This window comes from Falco cherrug, chromosome 15 (assembly GCF_023634085.1).
Source record: "Falco cherrug isolate bFalChe1 chromosome 15, bFalChe1.pri, whole genome shotgun sequence".
In the NCBI taxonomy this organism is placed as follows: domain Eukaryota; kingdom Metazoa; phylum Chordata; class Aves; order Falconiformes; family Falconidae; genus Falco; species Falco cherrug.
The window spans coordinates 5,177,987-5,202,482 of record NC_073711.1 but is presented as its reverse complement, the minus strand read 5'-3'; the positions used below and the strand labels follow the sequence as shown (position 1 = coordinate 5,202,482).

The following is a 24,496-nucleotide window of genomic DNA, read 5'->3' as shown; positions in this document are numbered from 1 at the left end:
ATTGGAGCAATGATGGGATCTGCAGTGGTACCTGAATTTTCATCTCTTGCCTCCAAAGCAAAATTAACTGATACACATGATCTTCAAGTCTTCACATCTATAACAGTGTATTCCCTCTGAGGAAGTGCTCAGAATAGTATGATGTAGGGTCTGTAGACAGCACTTTAGGGCTTTGCTGGAACCCTCGTTGATGACTGCTGCTCCGCACACTGCTCCAGAGAGGAGCCTTCCCTTTTGGGATTAGATTAAACTACCAAAGTTCAAGTACCCTACGCCTGAAGTCAGCTGTGCTACTCCTTTTAGATGCACACACGCTTTTGCTCATTGTCATGATGCAAATACAAACAAGGAAGGAAAACTGCCAACATTTGAACTTTTCTGTCAACAAGTGCAACAGTTGAGGTCTCTTACCTGAAAACCTGGTAATCCTATAGGGCCTGCAGAACCTACAGGACCTGGAAAACCTTTTGGGCCCTATAAGAACAACACAGGAAAAATACAGAATGTGTAGCACTTACCCCATCAAACCCCAACCAAAGACAAAGTGAGTCTCAGGAAACATTAAGTAATATCCCCTGATTAAGTATGTTGATTTAAATACTGTAACAATCCATTTCATATTATCAAATGCATCTTGAAAATTAAAGTTACAGAGTTCAAAGGTAGAAGACAGTTTGATTTGAAAAATGAAAAATGGAGCAGATAACAGCAAAAAATCTGACTTCCCCTGCCAATAAGTGGATCCACTCCTACCATTACAAAGCTGGAATTGCTCATGCTACTGGGGTCACACATATAAATACATGGCCCACTAATTTGAAAAGCATCCCTGAGAACCAATACAAGAAAAAATAACTAGTTAATATTCTTTAAAATCATAATTCTCCAAACTAAATGACTTACAGAAATTCCATCCAATCCAGGAAGACCATTTTCTCCCTAAAAATTATAAATGCATAAGTAAAAATTACACTATTTTATTGCAACAAACTATAAGGAACATTAAGTTTTGTAAAAATAGCAATATTTGCTGTTAGTTAATATTAGCTCAAGCGTAAATGGGAAAATATTTTGACACCTGTGCTTCCATGTTTCAATTGGGTAATGGAAAGATTCCAAACCTCCAGGGAAATTACAACCAGTTTATTTATGGGTAACGAGAGAAACTAAAGTGGCATGAAAAAAAATTGTATTAATTGTAAAAAACTGGAAAGTACACTATAAAAACTTCCAGTACAAAACCACTATAAAAATACATAAAAGTATATCATTAGTATATCAAATTATCTGTACTTCCCATAAATACTGAAGAAATAAAGATCTATTGAACTTTTACCACTTTATGAGTGTTTATGATGTGGGTAGAATTTTAGAAAAGTTCTTCATTTCAACCAATAAAGTCAGTGTGAGGCAGCTTACGTGACAGAATAAAATATTTTCAGTATTTAATGAAGCATGAGGCTGCTAAACATTGCTGAATTCAGTACCACAAGAGGTACTGAATCCTTTGTAAATTTATTCCAAACCTAGTACTCCTGGCAAAAATCAAAACCATGGTAAGGCGGTGAGTGTTTGTTTCAAGGCAACAAAGAACCAAATCTTTTATATAAGCATATTCAAGAACGCATTCGCTGTTCTGAACAATAAACTGAAATCGTCTCTCCGTCGTTTGTATTTTCTGTATAGGAAAGAAAATTACAGACTTGATACAGACATTTCAGGGTGAGGTTCTTATTAGAGAGAGAGTAAAATCCTGACTTCACAGCAGCAAAGGATGCAATACTCTAAGTGGGATATGATATTCATGTATTTAAACCGAGAATGTGACTGATTGCTTACTGGTACTCCCAGTACAAAAAAAGCTAGGAGGCAGCTGGGATCTCACAGCAGAAATATTAACAAGCACATGTGAGTTTCCTGAGATGTTATCTCAACAAACTTGGCACATGGAAATACATCAGTTACGTGAAAGTTCAAGGCGTAGGTCAAGGGCCCTTTGCTACATCTGCATCTAGAAACACACATGCTACCTCACATAAGTCAAGACAAGCTTACAAGAAATTCCTCACATCCATGGTTCGACACCACAAACGAATGGTGCTGGCTCTCCAGAGACAAGTGATGGACCAGCAACTACACTGAACAGTAACAGGATGAGCAATGTCCCAGCATCCCAGTATGGGATGAACAAGAACTCTGCAAAGACCAAGCAATTCCAAGTTCTGAGACTATTCTGTGTGGTCATTACTGAAGTTCTCATAAGGCCTTTTTCACAGCTCTGCGTTCATATATACCCAGCATACCCACGTCTAGCATCATGAGCAATCTAACCTGCAGCATCAGTGCTGCAGTCTGTAGGACATAAGTGTTTCTTGTACTGCATTTTTGCCTATGGGATGACAAGTCTTACCTTCATTCCTTTAAGGCTGCCTTGAGCAAAAACAGGTTCTCCTTTAAGGCCTTTTGGGCCAGGACGACCCTGATTTTAAAAAAAAAAAAAAAAAAAGAAGTGTCAGAAATAAATTTCTTGAAAAAATATTTAGTTTTGAAAGAATTTACATTCAGCATAATGAACAAGGCAAATACCTGGCTCCACTAAACTGCAAAAGTATCACTGCAGCTTTGTCAAGGGAGCTGTGGTATTATAAGAACTTAAGACTTCCTGCGGCTTTAGAAAAACAAGGTTCTGCAAACATTTTCTCTGGTATTTTCCTGTTTATATTAGATTTCCCTTTTATCTTAGGCCTTCAACAACTTTTAAGATCCTATTTGAATCTGTTTGACATGGTGTAACTCTCCTGGTCATATACACATCAATGCCACCCAGAGGGACTGTGACAGGCCTGAGCAGTGGGCCTGTGCGAACCTCATGAAGTTCAGCAAGGCCAAGTGCAAGGTCCTGCACGTGGGTTGGGGCAATCCCAAGCACAGGTACAGGCTGGGCAATGGATCGAGTGGATTGAGAGCTGTCCTGAGGAGAAGGACTTGGGGGTATTAGTGGGTGAAAAACTGACTATGAGCTGTCGATGTGCGCTGTCAGCCCAGCCAGCCAACGGTATCCTGGGCTGCACCAAAAGCAGCGTGGCCAGCAGGTCGAGGCAGGTGATTGTGCCTCTCTGCTCTCCTGAGCCCCCTGCAGCGCTGCGTGCAGCTCTGGGGCCCAGCACAGGAAGGACACGGACCTGTCGGAGGGAGGCCGGAGGGGCCATGAAGATGCTCAGAGGCTGGAGCAGCTCTGCTGTGCAGACAGGCTGGGAGAGTTGGGGTGGTTCAGCTTGGAGAGGAGAAGGCTCCAGGGAGACCCTGCACAGCCTGCCAGTGCCTGACGGGGGCTGCAGGAAAGCTGGAGGGAGCTTTCACAAGGGCATGTAGTGATAGGACAAGGGGCAACGGCTTTAAACTGAAAGAGGGGAGATTTAGATGAGCTATTAGGAAGAAATTCCTCACCGTGAGGGTGGTGAGACACCGGCCCAGGCTGCCCAGAGCAGCTGTGGGTGCCCCATCCCTGGCAGTGCCCAAGGCCAGGCTGGACAGGGCTCTGGGCAACCTGGTCCAGGGGAAGGTGTCCCTGCCTGTGGCAGGGGGTTGGAACTAGATGGGCTTTCAGGTCCCTTCCAACCCAAACCAGTCTGTGATTCTATCTCTTGTTAACACATTAAATCACCAAATTTTGTTTAGAATTAATGAGAGAAAAAACTGATAGACTGCATGAATCTGAAAGAGCTGCCCTTATAATTCTAGATTTACCCAATTCATTCTAATCTGATCATCTCATCCAACTTATCTGACATGATTTCACTTAATTGCCAAATTAATTTGAGAGGGGTTGGCTGATCCAAGCAGCTTTCTTGATAAAATGTGATCCTAGAAGCATTACAAAATAGAAATGTGAGCAGCAGTTACAAGTAAATCAGTTACTTTAGAAAACAGTACTTTAATTTGACCTTACTGTTTCTGTATTTTTCAGCATCATATTAATTTCAGGTCTGGAGAACTTGTAAAGATGTCTTAGCACAGTTTAGAAATGTTGAAATAAATGGCATCATTTACACCCGCCAGCTGTGCTTTCTTCTTCTTCTTCATGTATACGTGCAAAGGAATTCCATTACATGTACAATTAGTCACATGACCTGTGTTTGTAAGATCAGGCTTTGAATGTGAACAAATATTCAAAAATTTGTCAAATGATTTAACACCAAGTCAAATACTTTTTGCTTACACTTCAAAAATAACCACACACTCCTATAAAAGACTATAAGTCCCAAAAGCATCTAAGCGTAGAGTTCTTTAAACTAATCCTATCCATTCTTAAACTCAACCCTATCCACTTAAAACATGACCCAGCTACCTCCCCTTCCTCTGCAGTCAATGCAGAAAAATGGGTATCTCCAAAGACATTTCACCCTGAGAGGTAGATGGGGAGAAGCGCTCTTACAAGTACCATTCTCTGTAAGAGGGGAGATGAATAGATAAGATACTTAACTTCAAGATGTCTAATGCAGCCTAGATAAAACTCCAATCTGATAGAAAAGTGTTTTCAAAAGTAAAACATGTACCCTGGAAAAGTAAATCCTATTGTCACTCAGTGAGAGTGAAGCTTTTGACTATCTTCAGACCTGAAAGAAGGCATCCAATATTTGATACATAGACTTGAACATGTGGTAAGATCCTTTCCTGAAGCAGCATCCACTAACTTGAAACATGCCAGGTGGAAGATGTTTGACACTGTGTTTCTTAAAACTTCATCATGGTTTCTTCCGTGTTAGCTTAAATACTGCCACTGACAATGGTATAACTTGGTGTGGGAGCATACTGAATTCACAGGATCATCCCCAGAGTGGAATTTCAGTAAGAAAATGATACTGAGCTCTAACAGTGCTTATGGTTATTAGGGTTCTTCCCAAGTACTTGGGAGTTACTATTCCAACAATGGCAGGAAAAGCAAATCCTAGCTTAGTGACTACAGAACACCACATTCAAGTTGGGACGTACAGGCAACCCAGGCAGGCCAGGAAACCCATCTGATCCAGAAACGCCGGGACTCCCAGTGGTACCATTGCAGCCATCGAGGCCAGGCAGACCTCTAGGTCCAGATTGCCCAGGGTGACCCTGTGTAAACGGGAAAAAGAGAGAATGACTGACAGGATACATTATCTCATTAGTAATACTGTCCCCAGAAAATTGATATCTTCCAAATGGCAACACAAAACAAAACACACAACTCCCACTCAAGGTCAGCGAATGGCAGACTGCAACAGAACTACCTTCTTTGGCCAGCATTGTTTATCCTCCCCAAAGCTTCAATCCTAGAACATTGGCTGCATTCATTTAATTACCTTTTTCTCCAAGGGATAATTTCCTGAAGTACATAACTTGTGCATGAGTAGGTCCCAAAAGGGCAATACTCATCCCACCGCAGTCTGAAACATATGGCACGTAACACAGTGTAGAACAGCACGCGAGGGTGCACCTGACACCAGGATGGGAGTTGCTCATGTAAAAACAAGGGCAGAGGCAGACTTGACAATACTCAGCATTTATAACTGCACTCTGCTTAAAGTTTCAGTGACTTCTCTTCCTCTCCAGTGTGGATTCTTTGCTTTAATAGTTCAACAGATGTTACAGCTCCAACATCGGGCATTCAGGCAAAACAGCTTTTCTTGTTATATTAAACTTAAAATCTTAGGCAAAGCAACTGGGAGAAAGACTCAATTAAACTAACAGCATTTAAAAGACTGAATTTGTAATGGTCCATTATTAATCAAGCAGAGTAGAATGTAAGTGTACCTAATTCTGATTTCACACATATTTAGCCCTAGTATAGCTCTGTTAATTTGACTGGAGTTATTCAGCATGGTACCGGTGCAAAGGAGATCAAAGTTTGAGACTATAGTTACTTATTCTTCAGTGTCATACAGCTATGTGTAGGCAAAACACGGAAAGGCAGAACTGTCAGCCACACTGCCCAGGTTTCAAGCAGCTCCTTATTCTACCCTTCTCATAGAAATGAGTTCTGTGGCACTCAAAGGTGGCATTTTGTGGCAGGAATTAAAATGAAACTTATGGAGATAGTATCAGTAACTGACAGTTCTCCCCCTCCCCTCTGTACACCCTGATCTTGACTCATCCCAACAGTACGTTTGTTTGATCCCAAAGATTCATCCTTAAGATATGGCATTAAACAAGTTATGACTCACACTAGGAAAGTAAAAAAAATAAACATGGATAAAACGGAGATAAAGCAGAACATTAACAATTCTTCATGCCTGACACTTAAAACAAAACACATGTGTGATGCAAAAGGTCTTCCCAGTCCAAGCCAAGAGCATATGCTCTGACCAAACCCAATAAGAACTTTGCAGTAACGTAAAGCCTTTTATCTAAGGATCTTAAAATGCCTTGCAAAAATGTGGGAATGCTATAATTTTCATTTTACGGATATGAAGCTGGAGCACACAGTAGCAGTGACTTTCCCAAGGATGCAGAGCAACTTAGGCCGTAATTACGTAAATACTCAAGCTGATCACCGGTCTCAGCTGTTGCCAGGAGGGCCATTGCACACTCCTGCTTACTCACACCTACCTTTTCCCTGTGTTGGCACAGACACAGGCAGAATAGGCGAGTTGGAGCAGGAAACCAATACAGCAGAGAAATAACTGTGCTGTTTCTTAATGAGGTTAATTTTCAGCCAGATGAGTTCCTTGGTCCAGCTCATTTGGCAACTGCTTTGCAATTTGTGCCAACAAAATGGAGAGAAGGGGAGAAAGCCCAGATCTGCTCTCTGTCAGTCAGTAAGGTGCAAAGTGAATGAATGTGAAGTGTGTCTCCACTACAGGATCACGGCAGCTCACCCAGACAAGTATAAATTTGAGATTAAACAAGGCCTCAGGACATGGAATGAAGTCATCTTAAACCATTAGCATCAGGCATCACTGCATACATAGCACCAGTTGCCCTGACGATTTGTCAAAACACTCACATGGTGTTCAAGCAGGGACTTGCCAGACCCTAGTAAAGTGACAGGAGAAGGCTGAAGCACCAATTAAGTGCCACTTAGGTTTGTCTCTTAGAAACTATTTCATTTGGTTCCCGAAGCTGGAACAAATCAGTGGCAGCCCACCTCCTCCGTTCATGTGGAACGTCATAGCCAAGAGCAGCAAGTTTCTGACAGGACAGGCTGTAACAGCAGAGGGAGGCCAGAGTGGCCAGTGTCTACCAGGTCTTTCACTTTGTTCACAGCACCAACGAAACCAGAAGCTACGTGGGACAAGTGCACATGTATCTGGTTACAACATAAGGTGACCAGCTGCAAGATTTAGTGAAGCTGAATGGCCAACATCTGCCCCTCAGAGCCGGACAACAGGGAGCCAAGCGCTAAGCCTTTAGTGCTGGCCAACAGCCAGCCCATGGCAGGCAGCTGACTGGTGGCCTCATGTCTTGGGAAACACTTTGGGTGAGATCTCCTAACTCTTGGACCAACACAGCCTGCAAGTGGCCCAAAGGATTTTGGTATCTTCTTAATATGTGAGAAGGGCTCACAAGGAGAGGACATAAAGTTTGCTGACCACAGTGATTTCTTATGTGTATGAAATAAATCTGTGTTCCCGTCACTTAGTCCCACGGCATCCATGTCTGTGTTTCTGAGCCAAAGCATGACACAGACACACACCCCTCCGCTGTCTCTTTTGCTTTAGGGAAAAACATCCACAGGATTTCCTACTTTCTAGCTATCCTGCTATCACAGTTTGCAATGTTTTGTTTTAAGAACCTTACTTGAGGAGATACTGAGCACCCACAACTGACTTCCTTGAGAGCTGTAACGTTCTGGCTTAAATGAACCTTTCCCCCAGGGATTTAAAATACTGATTTAAAGAGCAGTTTTGACCTGAAACCTGGTGGTTAATAGTTTCACTGCTCTCACCTCCTCCCATTCCTGTTTGGCGGATGTGCCAATTCAGCACGAGCACCTCAGTTGACTAAGGCAGAAGGCTTTTACAGGGTTTACTTATACATGGCAGGGTGAGTTGTTCACAGACCTGAGCTAAAACACAGGCTGGAGAGATTGCTTGTGCTCTCTGCTCTCACAAAAGGAGACATTCCCTCTGAGACAGATAAAGAAACTTGAACTGTTCATCCAGGCACTTGCTTTATCTGACTCTTGCTCATATACTAACACTGTGATTCCAGGGGGCCTCTTTTCTAAATCAAACAGCACAAAGGTGATCCCAACAGGAGAGCTCAACAAATACTTAAAAACAGGGAAACAAATGCAATTAAAAGTGAACACAAAACTAATTGATTACGCAGTTTCATGGATTGCTATGGCAAAGCGGTCTTTTTACAGCCATCACCAAGTGCTTATGTTTTGTCTAGAAGGGTCACAGAATAGAGAACTCTGTCTCTCCATGTAGCTCTAGCTTTCATGGTACAGACAAGGGCTCACTTTTCATAGAAGTATTTCCTTGGATAGTTCACGAAAGGCTATATACATCTCCCATCTCCAGTTCCAGCCTTTGCCAGGTGTCCTTGAATCTTGTCCTACAGGAAAAAATAAACTTCCCGAGCAGGGCTAAGGATTTGAGAGTTTCTTCTACAGTGTGACGTGAAAGGCTAGCAATAAACACATGTAGCTGCTGTATTTACTAGGTTAAAGGGATTAGGCAGGCCAGCTGCAACAACATGATTCACTTGCCACCAGCATTGGCCCAGGGAAGGAACTCTGTGGAACACCACTTCCCTTAAGGTCAATAGTGGGATTCCCCTCTGAATCACAGCCTTACAGTCCTTTGGTCATGACTAAAATACCTGCCCATGTTAGCATGAAGAATCCCTCTTCGTATTTACATGTTAATTCTTGTGCAGAGATAGCAATACATTTTTACTTCTCTTTTACACGCATCAGCACACACGTGCTCTCTCTCCTTTGCTCTGCATTTCATCCATCCATATGATGTACATATGTTCATAAAAATTTCACAACAAACCTAAGCTACTCCCTTATCCTGAAATGCAACTGGCAAAAGCATAAATATTTTCTCAAGCAGTGAGGGACGCTATTTTCACCCTAGAATAGAAGTATTTATCACAATGGCTAGAACATAAACAGTACAAACTAGCTGCCCTTCCCCCTTATTCTGTCCTGCAACGGTCGCACAGAAGACTCACAGTAGTGAGCACTTTGCTGTTTATGACCAGCAAAACCTGCCTCTTTCCCATGAGCCCACCTGCAGAACACTGTAAAGCAGAGAGAGGTCTGCATATGCTGGAGGCTTTGAATCCTCTCATTTACCTCCCCTACTCCTTGGAATGCCTGTTGCTGCCAACTACCTGGCAATGGCTGTTGCTGTATCTCTGCCTCCCCTCACTGTTGGGAATCCCCTTTCTCCAGAGCCTCATCTGAAAAAGTATCCCGAGAACAGCATGTTCCCACAGTGTGTTCAATTAAATTAAGTATTATGGGAACAGCTTGTTCTCTTCAGAGCTAGAGAGTTGGCTGGTGGGAAAAGAAAAAAACAGCAGCAAGGGAGTAGAGCAGGAGAGAAAACAGGCAAGGATGAGCAGAGGGGGAGAGAAGGACAAGGGCCAGGAAGGAACTGGAATCAAACAGGCTCATTTACAGGGCCAAATGTGCATTTTCAGCCAATACCTCAAAACAATTCAGTTTTTGATAGGAAGTAAGAAAACATGGCTCAACTGTTGAAGCTCTTGGCCAGCTGAGGAAATAGAGAAGATGAGAAAGAGCATGAGTATAGTCTGAAGACACAAGGATACAGAAGATGGAAAAATGTCATCAAGAAAAGAAAAAGAATTCTAATACCAGAAGGAGAAAGCAGGATGAGCTGAATAGTTTAGAGTGAGCAAGGAAGTCTGCAGCAACTTCTAAAGCTGGCCCAGCTAAAACTCCCCTGAGGTAAATTGTACAACATCTTCGGGGAACACCAAAGCAGAAGAAAGCTGGTCAAAACACTCTAGGCACATCATTTGTTGAAAGGAAACAACTGTCACTAGAATGTTAAAGATCCAAAGAATGAAACAAACAAACAAAAAAAATCCTGATGGCCAGGGAAAATGGCCACCTACACCTACCACCTGGAAAATGCAGCAATTTCTCTTTCCTGTCTTACGTTTCTGAAAGGCTTAGACCTAAACCAGAACTAGCACCTAGTGGAGAAAGAAGCAAGGATTCTCTGGAGGGCCTCAGCTCTAATCACTGTTTTCATTCACATCATAGCAAAAGAAGATTAAGGGAGACCTAATAACAGTTATCACATGCAAGAAGGCTACTACAAAGTAAAAGGGAACAATCTGCTCTCTGTGTCCATGACGAGTAAGATGTGAACTAAGAGGTTTAAGAGAAAGCAGAAAGAAAGACTGAAGCTAGACATTAGCAAAGCTTTTCTAACAAAGAAGTCAGTCTCCATCATCAGCAGGTTTTAAGAATTGGCTAGGAAACACCTAATGGCCTGAAGCACAGCTGACCATGCCCATTTGACTGTCTGAGGTCCCTTTCAAGTCCTCAAATCTATGATTTTATGATACAGTGTTTTCTAGACATGGTGCTGACAGAACACTGTGCTGAAAGAAAAGCTTACCAATGATGCAGTGGATCCCTGTGTAACTCAGGCTCCCTTCTTGAGATTTATCAACCTCCTATCTTTCCATAACAGGATCCAAACCTCTTACAAAACAGAACGGAATCACCATGTGGACTAACAAACATGGCCATTTCTCTCCAGGGAGAAGTGAGCACTTGTGAGATACACCATTCATGTGCTAGGACAGTCTCACTGTGCTTACGTGCTTCTGATTGTGACTAACATTCTGGTGATTTATATTTACATACGCAAACTTACCGGGATCCCATTGATGCCTTGAAATCCTGGAACTCCCATTGGGCCCTGAAGAAAAAGAGTATATGTTATATTTCACTTCATCAATCTGTGTATTTCAGTTACCTGTGAGATGCTTCTTGCTCCGACACTTCTGGTGATGGACTTTAGCTTTCAAAACCAAAAGGAGCAAACTATTTAATGCAGATCCTCTCTGATCGCAGGGGTCAGTGAAGACAGGAACTTGAGCATCTGAGCTTGACTAGATGCCAAATGAGTGTTTCAGGAACGTTTTAATCAGGCAATTTAAAGTTAAAATATAGTCTCCTACTGCACATCTGGGGAAAACAAGATGCCAGGAAAATAAACAATCCAGTATATGCTTAATTCTCAGTATCACACCTGACCTTCCAAGAGTTTCAACAGGACTTAGGAGTTTTTCTGTCTACACTTGGATAGCACCACCCAGGGATGTGCAGACCACGGTATTAACATCAGACCACCCCTGGCTAAGTTGCAAGTAATTACCACTCTCTTGGTTCTGCTGCTCTGCTCTGGATAGTAGCAAAACAGACTGTGTAAGCAGAATATCCAGATTAAACTGCTCTTCCTTTGGAAAGGTAAAGTATATTGCTTCCATGAAGGATAAAGAGATAGAATGCACGTTGGTATTGCATATGTATCCATTTAAATGGATAGAAACAGCAGTGCAAGGAAATTGGTTCCAATCATTAAAGGGCAGTTCCTATCCTGGGTTTCTGTGCCTTCCAAAATCTGGGTTTAAGGATTTCAGTGTTATCTGCTACAATTATGAAAATGCCATCACTCATATTGGCACTCAGTCCTTGTTTTGAATCTTCCATTGCCTTTTAGGTGAATGCGACACCAAAGCAATGACTTTCGTTGCCATCATGTTCAGTTTACTTGGTTCTTTGTCTTATGAGAAGGGGGTGTAACTACAGCATATGAAAGTGCAATTGAGCTAGTTTTCATTTAACTAGCTCACCTATCAGTAGCTGGGAAAACATGGAAGAAACTCTGCTCTGCATGTCCTGGTACCCAAACTATCTGTCTTTTTCTTAATTGTGCACATTACTTTTGCTTTTCTAGATACCAACTCAGGATCTTCTACACAGGAACCAGTTCCAGGTCTCTCTGAACACAGAGAGCCATGGTGTTCCCCAGGGCTCAGTACTGGGGCCAGTTCTGTCTAGTATCATTATCGATGACCTGGATGAGGGCACTGAGCGCACCCCCAGCCGGTCTGCGGAGGACACCAGGCTGGGGCAGTGCTGCCCTGCGGGGGGGCAGGAGGCCCTGCAGGGGGTCTGGGCAGGCCGGGCGAGGGGCCCAGGCCGGTTGTGTGAGGTTCAACCCGGCTCCGTGCCGGGCCCTGCCCGTGGGGCACAGCAGCCCCAGGCAGCGCTGCAGGCTGGGGCAGGGGGCTGGGAAGGTGCCCGGCGGGAAAGGGGCTGGGGGGGCTGGCTGGGCCGGCTGGGCAGGAGCCAGCCCTGTGCCCAGGTGGCCACGGGGGCCAGCAGCAGCCTGGCTGGTGTCAGGAACAGTGTGGCCAGCAGGACATGGAAAGTGCTTGTCCCCATGCACTTGGCACTGGTGAGACCGCACCTCCAACACCATGTTCAGTCTTGGGCTCCTCGCTTCAACAGGGACACAGAGGTGCTGGAGCAGGAAGGCAATGAAGCTGGTGAAGGGTCTAGAGCACAAGTCTTGTGAGCTGCAGCTGAGGGAACTGGGAGTGTTCCCACACAGATGCAGTGCTTAAGGACATGTTTTAGTGATGGACTTGGCACTGTTAGGTTAACGGTTGGACTTGATGATCTCAAAGGTCTTCTCCAACTTAAATGATTCTATGATTCTGTAGTGCGAGTAAACCCCATTTATCCCATGGCACGCGAACTGAAAGACTGCTTGCAACAGCAATACTCATTTGACTATGGTTCATGCACCAGGATGGCTACAATGTTCAGCAGCTTTAGGAACTGTATTCTCAATCAAAAATAAAAGTAGGGGATTCTCTAAAGACACTGATGAAATGCTGTTGTGTTCTTACCCCTGGGCAGATAGTCCAAGATTATCTTTATTCATTCAAAAATATAGGCAAGGCCACAGATCTATTGGAGGGACAGAAAAGTCACCATTGAGCCTACCTTGTCGCCCTTCTGTCCAGCTGGTCCAGGGGGGCCCACTGCTCCTCTCTCACCTTTTGCTCCTGGCAGACCTTCTGGGCCAGTGAATCCAGGTGCACCTATTGGTCCTTGAAGCCCAATAGGTCCTGGTCGACCCTAAAATACAATAAAAAATAAGTAGATGCATCATGTTCACAAACTCCTTTGTAATTACTCTATCCAACTCAATCTTTAATGCAATTTGATATCTCTCAGGGTAGCTAGGACATCCTAAAGTTTTCCCTGTACATTCTCAGATTAAGAATCTTCAGAGGTTATTTCAGCTAAGTCGTGAGTAATACCAAGAAATCTCCTCTTTTTCCTGAAAGATTTATTACTACCTATATTGCTGTAGGAAGGAACAGGGGAAAGCAAGTGTTTTGAGATCAAACTGGCTGCTGCTTCTTGAGTTTGCACCTCTATTTCCAAGCTGCAAAGTGCAAAAAGGTTTTGTTTATGCATTAAATGAAGCACAACAAAAAGATAAGGCAAAATGCAAGAAGTGCATGGGTCACATGCAGTCAGAAGGCACAGTTTATCGAGTATTTGAGACTAGTACAATGGTTGGCTCAACGTTGGGATCGACTGCACTGTGCTTTCCTGGTTAGCTTATAGTCAGGGCTGTGGATTTTGATTTCTGGAGCACAGAAAGAAGGGTGCAATGAGTGAGCAGTGCCCGAAGATGGCAGCGTTTTCTACAACTGCAGAGATTCACGTCGGACTGATGAACTTCATTGTTCTAGCGCTGCGTGGATGTGCAGAGTAGCCTGGTACTGCCTTCTGAAACAAGCCAATGTTTAAAAAAATTTGCTGTAGGTGCTTTGATTTTTTTATTAACCTCAGAAGCTGCCTCTTGGCAGCTGAACGCTTAACGCAGAGTTTTGTGTTAACATTTTTCAACTTTTCATTTGGATTGTTTAGAAAGAATTGGAGAGAGATCAACAGTCTCAGGTCCCAAAGTATCAGTAGAAAATGGCAGGTTTAGGGCTATGCTTTCTACTAGCAAGACAGGCTGGATTCCATGAAGTTATCCACGCAAAGAATCAAGCCTTACATTAAAAGATATAGAATGCAGGAGGAAGTTAAAAAAACCCAAACAAACCCACCCTCCTTTCAGTTCTCCTCTACACTCATGTCCATGGCAGTGTGTTTCCCTTCTATTCCCTAACTCCTTAAAACAGAAGGAATGCAGCTCCCTGCTGCAAGTGTTTTAGTAATCTCAGCTGGAGACATACAAAGTCCTGACTCCATGGCTTGGCAGGTAAAAGACTTTAGAGTTAATTTAAAAATGCATTTTTACACGTTAATCATCAAAGTGAAACAACCTGTAACTGATTTTGAAACTTCTTTTTCCAGGATCAGTTTTAGTACCCGTTTAGGCTAAAACATCTCCTCCCATAGTCTATGTTTCTTCTGTGCTGGAGCAGTTTTCTTTTAAAGCACAGCAATGCCCCTGTGTCGCTCTTTCTGTTGTGATTGTTTCAACCTGGCCTTTCAACTGAGGTCAAGTGCATGTTTTCTATTTCATACCTTTTCTGTCTAGACACTGTCCATACCGTGCACTTCCAGAGGTACAGACTCCCATCTGAAAAGGCTTTTCTGTTTATTATTTTTAGCTTTCTTCACTCTGGGCTAATTATCAATGGAATCCTTTATATTGGGAAACCATATGATCATAACATTAATCCCCAAATCTTCAGTGGTCCTTGGCAACCGTACAAAACAAGTAATGTTACGAAAATCACATGCTTTGCTCTCACTTGCAGCCCCAGCTTTACTTTTTTAACTTCCCTTAGTCACAAGCTATTCAGAGTCTTTCAGACAACATCTCAAAAGACATGGGTTGTGGACTGTTTACCTCAAGGCAACACAGCAGTGGAGACAAACCCTCAAAACTGGCACGTTACTGTTAGAGCCAGCCACCACCCACAAAGCCACGGCATCCAAGAGTCCACCAAGGTTTCTAGAGAAAACCCACTGTGAATTCTTCACTTGTTCGAATTGCTAACACTTCTGTATTCAATTACTTTGATTGTCTGGTTAATGACAGTGTTTCACAATGACTGGAACTGATAGGAATTACAATTTTAGGAGGCTTTTGTTTTGCTTTGCTGCAGGTCACTTGGAGAGAAATACATCTAGATGAGACAGTAAAGACCAGTAACTACACATTCTGCTTGTGTTCAGTTTTGCAGCTCTCTGACAGAAGAATCAAACATGTTCTTTCCCTTTTGCATTAGTGCCTTACAAGAAAGATTTTAACAGCACTTAAAGATTTTTTCAGTGCCTTAGAGTGTCACTAAACCATAAAGACACAGTAAAGTGCTTCTAATCTCTCTGATAATGTGATTATGCCATGATAATCAGGCTCTCAAGAATCCCTACTGTTTCTTTTGAAGTCTATGTGGATGGAAATCATGTTTTCTATGCTGAAACAAAGGACTTGCCTCCACTGCTAAAAAAGCAGCATTTTTCGTCACTCAGTAGCACTCCCATGAACTGTCCCAAGACAAAAGCATTATAAAGAGCAGTGCTGTGGTTTGCAGGAGCAATTCCCGGATAAAAGCACAATGAAGGCTCAGGTTTTACCACAAGGTAAACTTCCAGGGTTCAGCCCCAGGTGGAACTACTGTTTGACCTCAATGAGTTTACCTTGCGGTAAAAAGTTAAGTGCCTTGTCTTTACCATGCTTTGGCATCAGGTTGCTCTTACTTATCCAAAAGATAAAAAGAATAAAGCATCTCTCAGCAGGGAGGACAAACTTACACATAAAATGTGGATTACATCAAACTGAAACCACAGTGAATCAACAGAGCTCCCTATTTTTAATCTTTATTCTTTAATATATGTAGTCCAGTAGTCTGTAGAAAAGCCATGAGTAATTAACACAAATGGTATCATTTTGTTTTCCTGGCCGCATTACAACCGTTTTTAAAAAGGGGGAAAGTAAAGAACGCTCATAACACCAAGCAAGGGTAAAGTCTATGAAATTACTGTGACTGGTGAATGTTTTCTCAAAGGCCCGTTAGAATTTCATATATTTCAAAACCATGACCTGCATTCTCAAACTTAGTCGTGCACCAGGCCTTTACTACACAAGCAGCACTAAATGAGATGCCCATGTCTCTGTAACGAATACAACGCTGGTAAAAAAATGGCATTATTTCTTGATACACCATGGCATTTCCATAGATAATTTCAGGATTCTGACCAAGTTTATGCCACAAATTCAGGATGAGTCATATGCACCTCTGTTAGGTGCTCAGCCATTGTAATCTGCTAAAATTACAGAGATGTCCCAGACATTCAGGTTTCCATTCTCAGTGTGTGGTAACCAAGAGGAAAAAATGGCTGGGATAGGAACCTCCCATTCCTTCTGAATCGCCCCACTGTAGAAGGCAGTAAACCAAAATGGCCTGAAAATGCAATTTGATGGCAGTGTGTTTCAAGATGGAAAAGGTTCAGCAACATGTGCCGCCTTCCCTTCACCCTTTTCAATGCATCTGCATCCCAGGGTGTCACGAGGAAAGGCCGGTATGGTGGGTAACGATGGGGCCTCTCTACTGCTACACAATCAAATACATTACAGTTTCTCTATTGTCCATACCCCTTTTGCCAACTAATACCCCACATAAATTTTCGCCCACTGAAGCAGAGCTGCTACACGTAGCACTGCAAATTCCAAACATTCTTTTTTTTTTTTTTTCCCCCATTGCCTCTGTGAGCTTGGAGAATAAAGTGTAAATCTATTTGATTTGTCGCTGTGCAAAGGAACACACGTAGCAGTGGTATGGAACCACCGAACATGCCCCTTATTTCAGGGACAAAAAGGAAAAAAAAAAGCGTGCTTGCTTACTTGGGGGACTGTTCTACTAGTCCCACTCACTACTAAATACTAGCTCAGTGATTCATCACCAAAAAAGGATACTGGAACTCACAAATGTGAGGTAAGTTTAGCAGGGCTAGTAACTAAGCAGAATACTACTAATCAGGTAGGGCAGAATTGATCCCTACTTCAGTTAGTAAATTCATAGACTGCCATATTTCAAGCAGCAAAGCATTATTATTTTTCTAAGCAAAATTAAGGTCCGGTGTATGAAAAGACCAATTGAATTTAAGGATATTCATGTTTTCTCAAACTAACACATAGTTCCCTCTTTATGAGAATTCAGCAACCACATTTTATAAAAAGGGTCTTATGTTTTCTACTTCTTCATCCGTTATTTCCCCCATAAAAAATGCTCTCTTGACACAAAATATTGCTAGTGACAAAGATTTACTTCATAAGCAAATGATTTGTAGTCTGAAGCATCTTATAACTGGTTGATTACATTAAGGCAAATCAAAAAGCCAATCATTAAATCGTTATAGCCCTAAAAATGTATCTCCTCATTTACTGCACACACTGAGCAGAACGTAGCCTGAAACTTTCAAGGAAGACCTGTGTACCTGGATCCCAGGTTGTACAGGATAGCTTGTACAATGGACTGATCCTTTGAGATGCTCTTTCACACAGGCAAACGGCATTACTCATGTCAATCAGGGCCATGGGATGCCACATTATAAAAAGCGATACACGACTCAACTCACGCTGAATGAAGGAAGCATCTACAGGAGATTTATCGGTGCAAGGCAGCATTGTCCCGTAGTGAGCACCATGACCTTGGCTAACCACTTCTACTTTCTACCTCCTTTTCCTCCCTTCTCCTCTTCGGTCTGCTCTGCCTTTGCTGCAAGATTCCTGCGGCAGTGGTTATCTCTGGCTAGATACACAGTGCCTAGCACAAGAGAGTCCTGGTCTCAACTGGGGCCCCACAGTTCTACTGTAATAATAATAATTACTGATGAAAAACCCTTCACTATTTTCCTAAATTACAGGTCAGGTATCCAGTGCCCTGCTCACATTCCAGAGTAAGTAATTATTTTCCCTACTGAAAAATGCTTTGTACTTTAAAATTATTCTTCAGGTTTTCTTCTAAAAACTTAAGAGAAATTCTTGTTCAAAATGGCTTCTTTATTTCTGTCATATGATTTACTGTTCCTCTACACAGCTTTTTACCCACACAGCATGAGATGAATACACCAAACTGTATATACACACAGAAATAAAGGACCAGAAAAAAATATTCTTGCAACAATCCTATTTCATTCATTGCCTTCCCAAAATTCTTGTAGGTTGTTTTTTTGTTGTTGTCTGGTTTTTTAGGAAGGGTATCAGGGTATTAATTTTTTAAAATTCTTAAGAAAAGAGACAAATTATTCCTGTACCATGTTAAATTTTCAGTATCATAATTCATTTTAGAAGTTTTCTGTTTATGGAAAGCAGCACTTCGCATGCCCACACTGCAGACTGTCAAGGCTGCTCTGGTCATCTCAGGAGCAATCTTTTAATGTAATAATGAGCAACTGCAGGCTGTTTCTCATAATAACTAGTTCATGTGATAAACTCCATTGTCAAAAAATACTTCTGTTATTTCCACTATGTCTGACTAGACATCATCACAAGTACAAAACGTAGGCGATTAAAAAAATGTGTGTGTGCATTTTTATATATGTATATACATACATATATATATATGTGGGTTTACACCCTATTTTTAAAGTGCTTTAATAAAATTGATGACATTTGACTCCATAAATCATTTGCTTCCTGAATCCTCTGCTTCAGTAACTTAATTAAAGTAGCAATGGAAGCTTTACCACATTATAAATATAAAAAGGCATACAAACCCTAGACTTTTTTTAAAAAAATCTTTATTTTTAAATTGGATATTTAAATCTCTGAAACCTTTCTTTTCTAGAATGCTCAATTTCCGGTTAAAAACTTTCTTGGAACATCCTGATTCAATCAATTCCCCATATTTGCTACTTCTATTTGTAGCATACAAAGAGACCATATACTTTTTCCCCACCACGGACAATGCCAGAAGGGATTTAGTGTTAAATTTAAGTAACTATTCCATTTTATACGTCATAACTACTTTAAAAGAAAGTGTGAGAGAGTTAAAGGATGACCTTAACTCAGATTGCTTTTTTGCTTTGATGTACTGAAATGTCCAAGTTAGAGATAAGAAAGTAAGAGCATGTGGGAAGGCTCCAGGCCACAGAGAACACAGATAACATGAAAGTAAGCGAAAGTCACTTGTGGGTTGTAACATCTGTGTGAGAGATGCACTGGCTAGGAGACAGCTTTCCTGCACTGCACCCTAGAGAGAAGGGGATCCACATCTAACACTGAGCATCATACAGCAAGACTGGCACTACAGAAATAAAAAGATATTAATCACAGGGATTTTTTAAAATAAAGAACAAGCAGCAGGATTTACAAACCATAGTGATGTCCTACCTTGCATTTCAATTAAATGAATAACTGTTGTATGAAAATGAGTTAAAGCTTATTTTTAAGGAGCTATGGTGTATATTTGAATGACATTTTCTTGCCCGTTTCATGACCCTCACTCAGAATTATGCCTTTATTTCAGCAAAAAACTGCATGAAACCGTTATCACAGTTTTCAGAGACTAGATACTGATGAATTGCATCCCAGAGCATCATCTCAGTAGAGGCGATCACCCTGAATCCCCATTTACCCACTGTTTGTTTAAGCTAATTGGCCATGAGGCTCAGGTGCTACATCCTCATCAGAGATGAGTTTTTCACCACTTGCCACAGGCAAAGGATTTTCTTCTAGCTTGACTGACATCTTTAGGGCCTTTTTGTGTTTTAAACTGGAAGGGAAACGCTCAGTTCCTACACAAATGGACAGGAATTCATGTAGACAGCATATGAGACTGACAACTGGCTCTACTCTGAAATCATGCACGTGTTTAAACCTGACTTAGAGGCAACTGAGGAAATGAGGCACGAATGAGGAGGTGAGTTACAGTAGGCAGGAACCGCTCCCACACCTCACGGAGCTCTGGCATTACATTACACTCATCACCATTCCAAAAAAATAGGGTTTATATTGAAAGGATGGATTGCACGATTGTGAAATCTTAGCAAAAATGCTGCAGCAAGTGAGGTCTAACTGACTTCAATTTACTTATGAACTAAGCATTTTTTTTATTTAACAAAAGAGCATAGCACAGCCAAAGATTTGAGTGGTTTATGAGATTTTATGGTCTTTTGCAACCTCAGTTCATCTTCTCTCCTTCAAGTCTTTGGTGCCTAATCTCTAAAAAATGTTTTAGAAAGCCTTTACAGTTCCCCGACCTGTTCACATAGGACAGCAGCTGTCATAACATTTTCTTGCCCTCAACTGAGGGAAGGGCACTTCTGAATACTGTGTACATCTCTTGATAGCAGCACGAGTCCTAAGCTGAATTTTAATATGAAAGAATTAGTTATTTCAGAAGAAAACACAGGGTTTCTCTAGGACTTCTTTCTATTTTCCTGATGGTTGCACAGGGAAGTAGACAAGGTAACATATGTAAAGCAATTTTTTTTGCCCCAGAATGCACACATCACCTCTGGTGACAGCGCGGCAGTAGAAAATGACCAAATGACAGCTCCTCAGCAGTCAGTCCCCAAAACAGAAGATGGGTAAAGCCTTGATACAGACCAGCAGGTATCTAAATCACTACTGCTCTAGCAAAATATCAGCTAACCGGTTCTAATTAGTTTTCATGTTTACTGAAAACTGCGTGAATGAAAAGAATAATTAAAATTGCTTCCTTCTGGAGTAACCCATAACGTTACACTACAGACAAGTGATGTGCAAAGAAGGGCAGCCCACAATTACTGCTGGCTTTGCTTCTTCAGCCTTACTGTCCTTACTTCTGGCAGTACTTTCATTGTCCTCAGAAATACTTTGCAGTCTGCTTTTACCTTTTGTGTTTACAGTTGTCTCTTACTCAATAACTTACTTGTTTCAATCAGATAACCAAACGGGATCACTTAGTTTCATCTCATATTTTAATTGTTTCTCTCTGTTGCTTTTCACAGGACAAACGATATGGATGAACTTTCTTGGACTTTCTAAAGGGCCTCATGCTAGAGACAAAAAACATGGGTGCACTTCAGACACACACTGGTGTTTATTAAATGAGATTATTCCATTTCCAACACCTGGCTACAGGCCTTCCAGTATGTGCTATGTGTGTGTATATATCTGTATATACAATATATATGTGTGTGTGTATATAGTCTCTCCAACAAATTTGGTAAGATCAAGCATTCTATTTTTCACAAACCATTTGAAGGAGTCATACCTAGCCCATACTGAGGAAGATACCACACTAATAACAGATATTAGTCAAGTCCCTTGGGGAAAACTGATACTGAATCATAGTGACTTCACGAGCAGTCACATCAGGTGTGCTGCCCACAAAGCCACAGCTTCTGACTCTCCTTAAGATACACCCTACAACACGCAAGTTTTTCAGGGATCTGCTACGGGTTTATGAGGAGAGAAGAACATGCAGCAGTGTGTTGTTTTCCCTTCCACTTAGCCCCAGAACCCTACAGAACAAACCAAAAAAGCCTGATGTGTTTCTAAAGAACTGTTTAACTGCACAGCTACAGTGAACTTTTTTGCGACCTCCCCCCTCTGGCTGGCATTTCCAAGCTGCCTTCTTCATGGACTCAAGTGACAGAAGATTCATTGTTGCAAAAAAATGTTGTCAGTAGAAAATTAGCTGTATTAAGTAGTGTACTGAACAAGTGAAATCTTGCCAGTGTCAGGCCTGTTAAGACCATTAAAGGGACATTGTATCTAGAAAGGCAGGGACGGTTCAGCCACATGCTGAAGCCGAACAGACTCCAAACTTCCTCAGGGTCCGCTGTGTCCAGATCTGTTAATTTGCTTCGGGCTCCTCTCCAGTCCTTTTTTTTTTTTTTTTTTAAACAACAAACCCAATTTTTAAACATCTAATTCCCCTTGCAAGCAAAGGCTGTGAAAAGTTAGTGTTTTCTTGAGACAGAGCAGGGATGTGGGCAAGGAGTAGATCTGGCAGGAGGAGACTGCCCCTACCAGCATTTTCCCAGTGGAACTATTCCTGAGCAGATGGGATGGTTTGGTCTTCCCTGTTGCACTGAGGGGTAGAGACGCTGACTTTCCTGCATCCCAAGAAAGCACTGGCTATGAGAGCCCAGGCTATGCACTCAGAAAGCAGCAGCCAAGCTCTCCAAGAAGCAAACAAGCAGGATGAACTGCACATCTCGGGACAACTCACCCTTCCACACACAGAATTCTCTGTCTGTAAGCCTCTACAGTACCCATCCAGAGCTGAGGGATGTTGAAAATGGAAGACTGAACCAGGAAGGAAGGAAACAGGGACCTGGTAACGAAAAGGTCAACAGTACCTCTCCGCTAGTTCACAGTTTCTAATACTACGTTATACCTACATTTGACCACTTTTGTCTTGCTGCCTGGGAACTGGAAATCAAGACACGTCCTGCTCCCCCAGTAACAGAGATAAGGAGATATCTCAGAGATAAGAAATAGACCCAGAAGGGTGAGGCAAAGAGAGGGAAAAGGAGTTAAGGAAGCCCCTTCTGCTCGGTGGATGATACAGACAATTTTCCATTTCCCTCATGCTGTGGGAACAGAGGGTGTCCTCTAGCACCAGAACTTCCCCAAACATGACATTCAACCAGTCACGAAAGGAACGAGGATGAAGAAACCAGTAATGAACAAAAAGAAAACCCTTGAGGTTTGCATGCATGGAAAACAGTTACAGAGCTCTAGCGATCACTTACATGACACCTTCTTGGCCTTTCTAAAGGGCCTCATGCTGGAGACAAAAAATACTTTACAAAACTTTTAGAGAAGCTTCACTCACTGGAGCTCTTTATTGCAGTTTCAGCTACAGATAAGCTACTTCCAGCTTTTTTCTGATAGTTTCTACCAGCAGCTAAACCAAGTTCCCAGATGGCTGCAATGCCAAATTAAACCCATTTTTAAATTACAGTAAAAGGCTGGAGGGGTTTGGTTATTCAAAGAAAATTCACTCGAAGTACTTGTTTACTTTGCATAGATTCAAAAACCTCCAAAATGTTTCCCGCCAGGCAAAGACTTTCACTCTGAATGGGATATCTGGATAGCTCAGGAACACTCCATCCATCACAGCCACAGAAAAGTCTTGTCTTTGACTCCAAAGACTTTATTAGTTTCCATCAGATTTACTACTTCTACTTTGAAGGTGGTGATCAATGAATTGTAGGAGTGAGCCGATAACAGGAAATGTCATTGGACTGCAGTTTATCTGAACAGATGACAATAAAAAAATGGCTAGATGTAATCTGAGAAAAAGTGATAGTGTATGACACACCTGAAGGGAGACTGATCATTTATTTTCCATGGTAATTACTCTAGAGCAGCAACTTCTCTCAAAAGGACCACAACTGAGGACCATTTTAATGAAGATACTGTAACTTAGTACCATATTAATTTGTTAATTAGCAGCTGTAGCTCTACTGAGGCTATTACTCCCCTAGTTTTCACACTTCTTATGGAAGTTTCCTGTGTGGATGTCAACCTTTTCACTGCATTCCAGCTAAAGCAGAAAAACTTACCTTGGCTTGGATGCTGTAAAACTAAGAACAACCTTCATATTTCAAAGCTTGCCTTTGAATCTTCATAAAAAGTGCTCAATCTTTTCTTGTTACTCTCTCAGCAGGTATTCTAGCTACTAATGTAGCTGTTTGTATTAAGAGTGGTATTAGTTTCTTACTGCATTTTGTCGTAATTTATATATTGAAGTGAGCTAATTGCAGAAACCACTTAATACTAACTAAAATAGCTCAGATTTATTTAATATTTGGAATAAAATATAGCTGTGGTTTTTCAGGTGGTAATTAACATGATAAACAAAATAAAAGATTACTTTTTAATGTTTGTCATTGTGTCGTCTGTTTCGGCAGAATGTAAAGTGAACCACTAGAATATGAATGACAGAGATTCGGATCACAAGCGTAACATTGGTATTTTAACAGCAGACTTACATGCCTGTATCCATTCTTGCCTTTAGGAGTTTCTCTCAATTTGTCTCACGTTCCTGAGAGAACAAGCTTGTGAGATGCCGAGATAGCTCAATTAAAAATCTGAACTTTTCCTCTATCTTAACTTGCAATACAAGTCACAGCCTAACCTATTCTGGACCACGATCTTAAGACTGCTTTTTTGGCTCACTTTTATCATACTGGATTGTTCTATTATTTTTCTAATCTAATTATTCTACTAAACTTCAGTTACACAGAAAATGTGTATCTATGAATTGCTACAAGTAAAGCAATGTTCCAGAAAAACAATCTTGTATTTTTTTCCTTTGTTCTTACTGATGGATTACTTATGTCCCTTTCTCCTGCCAATATCCAGTCTTCGTGCTATTACAACCAAATTTTAGCACTTAGTAGAATGTAATTCTGAAACCAAGTCTGAAACTGACATCTGATCTATGCAGCATGGAGCAATCTCTAAACCCTACTACTGTATCATGTATTAACATTATTAATCTGGTGAATAAAGTAACCTTTTTT

At 41.6% G+C, this 24,496-nt stretch overlaps 1 protein-coding gene across 1 annotated transcript in view; it reads right to left on the bottom strand.

Annotated features, from left to right (window-relative positions):
• COL4A6 (collagen type IV alpha 6 chain) overlaps positions 1-24,496 on the bottom strand; it is a 139,466-nt gene that overhangs the window by 38,465 nt on the left and 76,505 nt on the right. Inside the window, exons 4-9 of the mRNA XM_055727498.1 lie at positions 12,998-13,132; positions 10,854-10,898; positions 4,993-5,109; positions 2,411-2,479; positions 904-939; positions 412-474 (exon numbers count right to left, since the gene is read on the bottom strand). Coding sequence (XP_055583473.1) covers positions 412-474; positions 904-939; positions 2,411-2,479; positions 4,993-5,109; positions 10,854-10,898; positions 12,998-13,132 — 465 coding nt within the window. The remainder of the gene's footprint in view (positions 1-411; positions 475-903; positions 940-2,410; positions 2,480-4,992; positions 5,110-10,853; positions 10,899-12,997; positions 13,133-24,496) is intronic.